This window comes from Cucurbita moschata, unplaced genomic scaffold (assembly GCF_002738365.1).
Source record: "Cucurbita moschata cultivar Rifu unplaced genomic scaffold, Cmos_1.0 Cmo_Scf00085, whole genome shotgun sequence".
Lineage (NCBI taxonomy): Eukaryota > Viridiplantae > Streptophyta > Magnoliopsida > Cucurbitales > Cucurbitaceae > Cucurbita > Cucurbita moschata.
The window spans coordinates 687,444-697,857 of NW_019268601.1; the positions used below are offsets into that span (position 1 = coordinate 687,444).

Below are 10,414 nucleotides of genomic sequence, written 5' to 3' on the forward strand. Positions count from 1 at the left end.
TTTAAGTTTAAAACATCTTATTCTATCCTAAGTCCAAGAAAATAAATGCCACTATCCTATGCATGTGCCATGATCTCGAGTTGCGATGCCGTCCTCAGCCGTACATGAATTTCTTGCCTTAACCTGAAAAATGTAGCAGCATATGGCTTGTGTATTTAAAGAAATACTCAGTAAGTGACCCACTATTGGGGTTAAATGCAACAATCACATGCAATGAAATGATGGAACCTATCTTTCGTTTTGTTTCGTTTCATTTCGTTTCGTTTCGTTTTCCCTACGGTGTAATCCTAATAGGTAATCGTGGACGTGTACCATATACTCTACACGCAGCCCATACGTGCGAGTATGGGCTCACCAGCTAGTTCGCCCACCGCTAGGCCATTGTCCCTAGCCGGTGGGTATGCTCTGGGGGCCCACCGGGACCCGTTAAAACTAAAACTGTCACGGCAGCGCTATACAAGGCATAACGATCGTTGTCCTGCCATTTGGATGTACGCGTCCGTACCCTCGTGATGGGATAGGGATATCCTCCCAAATGTATTATCACACAATATGCATGAGGTCCCACTAGTCCTACAGTCATCATTTAATGAACATAACCTCGTGTCACGTTTTCATGCTTATATGTCATTCTCATTCTTATTTCGTTACATATCATACATATTCCCAGCGGGGTTATGTATCATGCAATTTACCGTATTTCTTGTCATACAATTCATTTAGTTACATTCCAATACTCATACAACAAGTCATAATCGTACAAGGGCCACACATCGTCACATGCATTCATATCACATCAACTAAGCAGCATAAATAACATACATTCACGTTCACATGATTTCGTACTTAAGCACAATAATCTAGCATACAATGTATCATTTCATAACCAAGTCATAACGTAAACACTTCATAGTCATATCGTTCTCTAACTTACCATAGCCTTAACGTTCTTATACCTATCACAGACATATCATTACGTGACGTACCTTAGTCATATCGTCACAAGAACGTACTCTAACGCTATCGTTCTATCAATCTATCACAAACCTATCCCTTTCTACCCATAACCTAACCATGTTCTTTCATCAATCTCTCCTATCCATAGCACTCCGGTATGTAACCTAACTCTAACGTTTCATGAACGTATCTTACTCCTATCGTTACATTTCGTTTTGTGCATCCTTCTCGTACCCTATCTCAAACATATCTTTGAGCACATCGTACCATAATTATTGTCATACAAACCACATATTATAACATAACATAACATAACATATAGGAAGCATATCGATCCACAGACAATTCACACATATCAACGTATATGACACGTACAAAACCACAGGGCACGTGTCAAGATCAAATATAACCATGCCGATAGTAAGGTCACTTACCTGGCTAGCTTAAGTCGTTGTCACAAATATATCTTTAATGAAAGTTCGATTCCGTCCTTTGAAGTCCGAGTCAACCTATATGAGTTCATGACATCAGTTTCAAGTTTGAACTCTATAAAATTATTTCTCTAATTTAGATTGGCCATCGTAAAATTCTGATATTTCGTGTCAGACAAAATTTAAAGGAGTGCACTCTCTGTTTTACTGTTAAATCCTGTTCAACAAATTTTTCCTCAATCTTCCCTCTTCTTCTGTAATTATTTGTAAGAAGGTATTATTCAATTTTGTTGATCTATTCTACTTCCAAATCATCCCTTTTTATTTTTATTATTATTTTTCTTTTCAGTTAACAGTGTTCCTGTATTTCTATCTCTATCTCGTTTTTTCTCATTTCCTTTGTCTTCTTTCTGATTTAGTTAACAATTATATTCTTAGCTTTTAATTTAATCATTCATTTGGTTATATTCTTTTCCTATAATTCATAAAAAATTACAACCTAAATCATTGCAACAATTCAGTAGATCTAAAATATAATTGTTTTTTATTTCCTAAACTCATACAGAATTCTTTTCATTTAATCTCTAATTCAAAACTAAATAATTGTAACCAAATTAATATTATTTAATAAAATAAAAGGAAGATTTAACGTACTGACCTCTTCAGATGACATATCTCCTACGGCATAGCTAGTATGCTTAAACCTTTTGTCTTCTTTTTCTATTTGTTTTTGTAGGAAGGAAGAATTCTGCTTAAATCTGCGGTTGCTTTTACAGAAAAGAGATTCCTGATTTATTGCCAGATTATTCTTAGGGAAGGAGTGGTGAGAGATTGAACGAAGGAGGAGAGATGGTTACCAAATGTTTTTCTTCTTTTAACTTTTATTTATTTATTATTTTATTATTTTAACTATTTTTTTTTTATAATTACTTTTATTTGTTTATTTCTTTATTTATTGTCGGGCTATTACAACATGAATCCCGAAAGTTTTTTTTTCCTAACTTATCAATTTCCTCTAAAAGAACTTTGACGATGACAATATTCAACCTTGCTACAATTCTTCTCATCCAAGTTTAGAAGATACGATTACCCCATTCTTGATGCTAAAATTATCACAGACCAGATAAGAAACGGGTGGAGAACAATAAAATAAATTGCATATTTAGATGGGGTTGGAAACATTTTTCCTCGAACAATTCCACTCAAATTATGGAATGTTGCAACCTGTCAGGTGAGCTCGTTCATGGTTGATAGTGAAGACCCAATGGTTCCTACGAGCAAATCACCAAATCGTGAGTTTGTTGATGTTAAAATGTTGGAAGGTTTCAAATATTTGGATGATTTTGTTTGTATTTTTATACTAATATAATGCAAAAGAATATAATATTTTCCAGTTACCAAGAGTGTCGTTGTACATAAAACAAGTTTTCCGATCAAGTCGATAGAAAGACCACTTACTTGATTAGCTTAAGTTGTTGTCATGAATTTATCCTTGATGAAAATTTGATTCTGTATTTTGAAATCCAAGTTAACTTATGTGTGCTCATGACATCAGTTTCAAGTTCGAACTTTCATGTAACAAGTTTATAGACAGAGTTAACCATTTTTCTAGAAGATATAAACTACTGTCATATAAAAGAATTTGATGAATTTATTTTATGTTAGAGTATTATTTGCTTTCTAGTCGTCCCATATTTAAAAATTCAATTCTTTTTCCATGGTTTATCCTCTATAATTCTTATTCTTAGAAGTTGTGTTTGGCAGTATACATAAAAAAATTATCAATTTTACACCACTAATTTTTCTTTTAATTCTATTAACAATTATCTTTAGCCAATTTTAATTCAACAAACTTTTTTTTTTGTCCACACTTTTAATTCTTTTTCAATTATCTTTGGAAAAATTTTAATGTTTTTTTTTCTTCATTTTTTTATCTGCTTTTATTGATTTTCCCAATAATCTTTATCCAATTTTAATAGATTCTTTTTTTTTTTTTTCATTTTAATGTTGTTGATCATGATTTTCTAAAATGATTGTAAAAATTTTAAATAATTGAAATAGAATAAAAAAGATGGAAGATCTAATAAACTTTTCTCTCTCTTTCTTTATTTTTTCTTGTGGTGATCATTATGTTGTTGGAGAAGGTGTTGTAATAAAATAAAATAAAAGTGAATTTTGAACTTAAAATTCTAGTTTTTATTTTTGAACTTTTAATTAGATGGAAATTGTAAAAAAAAAAAAAATCAAAATCAAATCAAATCAAATTTGTTTAAATTTTAAAACTCTAATATTTTTTCATTGAAATATTAATATAGAAGTTCTCTTATAGGTTCAATAAATTATAAATATTAATACTATTTTTGAAAATTTATGAATATTTTTTTAAACGTGAAATAAAGTTATAGTTATATAATAATAAACTTATTTTTAAAACAAAAGTAGTGATCATAAAATTTTCTTGTTACATTATTAGAGGGCTTGAATTAAAAGTGTTATCTCTTGTTGAGAACATCTCTCTCCCCAATCAACTTATCTTCTCTGGCGTGGTTGATCTTTTGTACAGTCTTCACATCAGTCCATTGTCTGCAGTGGAGGTGGCGGAGAGGGGAAGAGAAACGCTACCGCGGGTGGAGATTTAAAGAAGCTTCGCACAGGTGGTGGCGGAGAGGGGAAGAGAAATGCCGCCGGGGGTGGCGGAGAGGGGAAGAGAAACGACGCCGGAGGTGGAGATTTAAAGAAGCTTTGCGTAGGAGGTGGCGGAGAGGGGAAGAGAAATGCTGCTGGGGGTGGAGATTTAAAGAAGCTTCGCGCAGGTGGGGGCGGAGAGGGGAAGAGAAATGCCGCCGGAGGTGGCAGAGAGGGGAAGAGAAACGACGCCGGAGGTTGAGATTTAAAGAAGCTTTGTGTAGGAGGTGACGGAGAGGGGAAGAGAAATGCTGCCGGGGGTGGAGATTTAAAGAAGCTTCGCGCAGGTGGTGGCGGAGAGGGGAAGAGAAATGCCGCCGGAGGTGGCAGAGAGGGGAAGAGAAACGACGCCGGAGGTTGAGATTTAAAGAAGCTTTGTGTAGGAGGTGACGGAGAGGGGAAGAGAAATGCTGCCGGGGGTGGAGATTTAAAGAAGCTTCGCGCAGGTGGTGGCGGAGAGGGGAAGAGAAATGACGTCGGAGGTGGAGATTTAAAGAAGCTTTGCGTAGGAGGTGGCGGAGAGGGGAAGAGAAATGCTGCCGGTGGTGGAGATTTAAAGAAGCTTCGCGTAGGTGGTGGCGGAGAGGTGAAGAGGAACGCCGCTGGAGGGGGCGGAGATGTGAAGAGGAAGGCAGATAGAGATCTACGAGAATGCTTCAAGTCCGGCCATGAGTCAGCAATGGCAAGAAATGGATGAGAGAAAAGTGGAAAAATGAATAGCAGAGAGAACCCTACAAGATTCATTTTTTGTTCTTTCTTTTTTCTTTTTTTTAATATGTTTGGTGATTATGGAGATCTACTGCCAATCTCAAAAAATTTATAGGAATAATGCACATTTTCAAACCGTGAATACTAAATTTGTCTTTTAAAAAAATAGTAAAAAAAAACAAAAAAAATTAAATTAAAAAAAAATACTCTAAAGTTTCAATAATACAATTAAATTTTCCATAGAGTTAAAAATTGCAGTTAAATTTTAAAAAAAAAAATTTAAAAATAGTCTTATAATTAGTTAGGGATACAAATGGTTAATATTTTGTTTAAAAAAAAGTACCTTTAAATTTTCATAAAAGTTTGATACATACATTTAACTTTTACTAATTTCAATATAATTTAGTAATGGGAAAGATATTTATTTCTTTATTTATTGTTGGGCTATTACAACATGAATCCCGAAAGTTTTTTTTTCCTAACTTATCAATTTCCTCTAAAAGAACTTTGACGATGACAATATGCAACCTTACTACAATTCTTATCATCTAAGTTTTGAAGATACGATTACCCCATTCTTGATGCTAAAATTATCACAAACGAGATAAGAAACGGGTGGAGAATAATAAAATAAACTGCATATTTAGATGGGGTTGGAAACATTTTTCCTCGAACAATTACACTGAAATTATGGAATGTTGCAACCTGTCAGGTGAGCTCGTTCATGGTTGATAGTGAAGACCCAATGGTTCCTACGAGCAAATCACCAAATCGTGAGTTTGTTGATGTTAAAATGTTGGAAGGTTTCAAATATTTGGATGATTGTGTTTTTGTTTTCATACTAATATAATGCAAAAGAATATAATATTTTCCAGTTACCAAGAGTGTCGTCATACATAAAATAAGTTTTCCGATCGAGTCGATAGAAAGACCACTTGATTAGCTTAAGTTGTGGTCATGAATTTATCCTTAATGAAAATTTGATTCTGTCTTTTTAAATCCAAGTTAACTTATGTGTGCTCATTACATCAGTTTCAAGTTCGAATTTTCATGTAACAAGTTTATAGACAGAGTTAACCATTTTTCTAGAAGATATAAGCTACCGTCATATAAAAGAATTTGATGAATTTATTTTATGTTAGAGTATTATCTGTTTTCTAGTCGTCCCATATTTAAAAATTCAATTCTTTTTCCATGGTTATCCTCTATAATTCTTATTCTTAGAAGTTATGTTTGGCAGTATACATAAAAAAAAATTATCAATTTTACTCAACTAATTTTTCTTTTAATTCTATTAACAATTATCTTTAGCCAATTTTAATAGAACAAACTTCCATTTTTTTTTTTACCTCACTTTTAATTCTTTTGCCATTATCTTTGAACAATTTTAATCTATAATATCTTTTCATTTTTTTATCTGCTTTTATTGATTTTCCCAATAATCTTTATCCAATTTTAATAGATTCTTTTTTTTTTTTTTCATTTTAATGTTGTTGATCATGATTTTCTAAAATGATGGTAAAAATTTTAAATAATTGAAATAGAATAAAAAAGATGGAAGATCTAATAAACTTCTCTCTCTCTCTTTATTTTTTCTTGTGGTGATCATTATGTTGTTGGAGAAGGTGGTGTAATAAAATAAAATAAAAGTGAATTTTGAACTTAAAATTCTAGGTTTTATTTTTGAACTTTTAATTAGATGGAAATTGTAAAAAAAAAAAAAATCAAAATCAAATCAAATCAAATTTGTTTAAATTTTAAAACTCTAATATTTTTTCATTGAAATATTAATATAGAAGTTCTCTTATATGTTCAATAAATTATAAATATTAATACTATTTTTGAAAATTTATGAATATTTTTTTAAACGTGAAATAAAGTTATAGTTATATAATAATAAACTTATTTTTAAAACAAAAGTAGTGATCATAAAATTTTCTTGTTACATTATTAGAGGGTTTGAATTAAAAGTGTTATCTGTTGTTGAGAACATCTCTCTCCCCAATCAACTTATCTTCTCTGGCGTGGTTGATCTTTTGTACAGTCTTCACATCAGTCCATTGTCTGCAGTGGAGGTGGCGGAGAGGGGAAGAGAAACGCTACCGCGGGTGGAGATTTAAAGAAGCTTCGCGCAGGTGGGGGCGGAGAGGGGAAGAGAAACGCTACCGCGGGTGGAGATTTAAAGAAGCTTCGCGCAGGTGGGGGCGGAGAGGGGAAGAGAAACGCTACCGCGGGTGGAGATTTAAAGAAGCTTCGCGCAGGTGGGGGCGGAGAGGGGAAGAGAAACGCTACCGCGGGTGGAGATTTAAAGAAGCTTCGCGCAGGTGGGGGCGGAGAGGGGAAGAGAAACGCTACCGCGGGTGGAGATTTAAAGAAGCTTCGCGCAGGTGGGGGCGGAGAGGGGAAGAGAAATGCTGCCGGGGGTGGAGATTTAAAGAAGCTTCGCGCAGGTGGTGGCGGAGAGGGGAAGAGAAATGACGTCGGAGGTGGAGATTTAAAGAAGCTTTGCGTAGGAGGTGGCGGAGAGGGGAAGAAAATGCTGCCGGTGGTGGAGATTTAAAGAAGCTTCGCGTAGGTGGTGGCGGAGAGGTGAAGAGGAACGCCGCTGGAGGGGGCGGAGATGTGAAGAGGAAGGCAGATAGAGATCTACGAGAATACTTCAAGTCCGGCCATGAGTCAGCAATGGCAAGAAATGGATGAGAGAAAAGTGGAAAAATGAATAGCAGAGAGAACCCTACAAGATTCATTTTTTGTTCTTTCTTTTTTCTTTTTTTTAATATGTTTGGTGATTATGAAGATCCACTGCCAATCTAAAAAAATTTATAGGAATAATGCACATTTTCAAACCGTGAATACTAAATTTGTCTTTTAAAAAAATAGTAAAAAAAAACAAAAAAAATTAAATTAAAAAAAAAATACTCTAAAGTTTCAATAATACAATTAAATTTTCCATAGAGTTAAAAATTGCAGTTAAATTTAAAAAAAAAAAATTTAAAAATAGTCTTATAATTAGTTAGGGATACAAATGGTTAATATTTTGTTTAAAAAAAAGTAACTTTAAATTTTCATAAAAGTTTTATACATACATTTAACTTTTACTAATTTCAATATAATTTAGTAATGGGAAAGATATTTATTTCTTTATTTATTGTTGGGCTATTACAACATGAATCCCGAAAGTTTTTTTTTCCTAACTTATCAATTTCCTCTAAAAGAACTTTGACGATGACAATATGCAACCTTACTACAATTCTTATAATCTAAGTTTTGAAGATACGATTACCCCATTCTTGATGCTAAAATTATCACAAACGAGATAAGAAACGGGTGGAGAATAATAAAATAAACTGCATATTTAGATGGGGTTGGAAACATTTTTCCTCGAACAATTACACTGAAATTATGGAATGTTGCAACCTGTCAGGTGAGCTCGTTCATGGTTGATAGTGAAGACCCAATGGTTCCTACGTGCAAATCACCAAATCGTGAGTTTGTTGATGTTAAAATGTTGGAAGGTTTCAAATATTTGGATGATTGTGTTTTTGTTTTCATACTAATATAATGCAAAAGAATATAATATTTTCCAGTTACCAAGAGTGTCGTCATACATAAAACAAGTTTTCCGATCGAGTCGATAGAAAGACCACTTGATTAGCTTAAGTTGTGGTCATGAATTTATCTTTAATGAAAATTTGATTCTGTCTTTTTAAATCCAAGTTAACTTATGTGTGCTCATTACATCAGTTTCAAGTTCGAATTTTCATGTAACAAGTTTATAGACAGAGTTAACCATTTTTCTAGAAGATATAAGCTACCGTCATATAAAAGAATTTGATGAATTTATTTTATGTTAGAGTATTATCTGTTTTCTAGTCGTCCCATATTTAAAAATTCAATTCTTTTTCCATGGTTTATCCTCTATAATTCTTATTCTTAGAAGTTATGTTTGGCAGTATACATAAAAAAAAATTATCAATTTTACTCAACTAATTTTTCTTTTAATTCTATTAACAATTATCTTTAGCCAATTTTAATAGAACAAACTTCCATTTTTTTTTACCTCACTTTTAATTCTTTTGCCATAATCTTTGAACAATTTTAATCTATAATATTTTTTCATTTTTTTATCTGCTTTTATTGATTTTCCCAATAATCTTTATCCAATTTTAATAGATTCTTTTTTTTTTTTTTTCATTTTAATGTTGTTGATCATGATTTTCTAAAATGATGGTAAAAATTTTAAATAATTGAAATAGAATAAAAAAGATGGAAGATCTAATAAACTTCTCTCTCTCTCTTTATTTTTTCTTGTGGTGATCATTATGTTGTTGGAGAAGGTGTTGTAATAAAATAAAATAAAAGTGAATTTTGAACTTAAAATTCTAGGTTTTATTTTTGAACTTTTAATTAGATGGAAATTGTAAAAAAAAAAAAAAATCAAAATCAAATCAAATCAAATTTGTTTAAATTTTAAAACTCTAATATTTTTTCATTGAAATATTAATATAGAAGTTCTCTTATATGTTCAATAAATTATAAATATTAATACTATTTTTGAAAATTTATGAATATTTTTTTAAACGTGAAATAAAGTTATAGTTATATAATAATAAACTTATTTTTAAAACAAAAGTAGTGATCATAAAATTTTCTTGTTACATTATTAGAGGGCTTGAATTAAAAGTGTTATCTCTTGTTGAGAACATCTCTCTCCCCAATCAACTTATCTTCTCTGGCGTGGTTGATCTTTTGTACAGTCTTCACATCAGTCCATTGTCTGCAGTGGAGGTGGCGGAGAGGGGAAGAGAAACGCTACCGCGGGTGGAGATTTAAAGAAGCTTCGCACAGGTGGTGGCGGAGAGGGGAAGAGAAATGCCGCCGGGGGTGGCGGAGAGGGGAAGAGAAACGACGCCGGAGGTGGAGATTTAAAGAAGCTTTGCGTAGGAGGTGGCGGAGAGGGGAAGAGAAATACTGCTGGTGGTGGAGATTTAAAGAAGCTTCGCACAGGTGGTGGCGGAGATGGGAAGAGAAATGCCGCCGGGGGTGGCGGAGAGGGGAAGAGAAACGACGCCGGAGGTGGAGATTTAAAGAAGCTTTGCGTACGAGGTGGCGGAGAGGGGAAGAGAAATGCTGCCGGTGGTGGAGATTTAAAGAAGCTTCGCGTAGGTGGTGGCGGAGAGGTGAAGAGGAACGCCGCTAGAGGGGGCGGAGAAGTGAAGAGGAAGGCAGATAGAGATCTACGAGAATGCTTCAGATCAGGCGATGAGTCAGCAATGGCAAGAAATGGATGAGAGAAATGTGGAAAAATGAATAGAAGAGAGAACCCTACAAAATTCATTTTTTTGTTTTTCTTTTTTATTTATTTTTATATGTTTGGTGATTACGAAGATCCACTGCCAATCTCAAAAAATTTATAAGAATAAGGCACATTTTCAAAATAGTGAATACTAAATTTATCCTTTAAAAAAATAGTAAAAAAAAAACAAAAAAAATTAAATTAAAAAAAATATTCTAAAGTTTCAATAATACAATTAAATTTTTGAGTTAAAAATTGCAGTTAAATTAAAAAATAGTCTTATAATTAGTTAGAGATAGAAATTATTAATATTTTGTTTTAAAAAAAGTATTTTTAA

The 10,414-nt window shown here is 33.0% G+C and overlaps 1 protein-coding gene across 1 annotated transcript in view; it reads left to right on the forward strand.

Annotated features, from left to right (window-relative positions):
- Positions 1-7,481, forward strand: part of LOC111439028 (circumsporozoite protein-like) — a 37,748-nt gene extending 30,267 nt beyond the window's left edge. Inside the window, exons 2-3 of the mRNA XM_023076761.1 lie at positions 6,826-7,168; positions 7,357-7,481. Coding sequence (XP_022932529.1) covers positions 6,826-7,168; positions 7,357-7,481 — 468 coding nt within the window. The remainder of the gene's footprint in view (positions 1-6,825; positions 7,169-7,356) is intronic.
- The last annotated feature ends 2,933 nt before the right edge of the window (positions 7,482-10,414 follow it).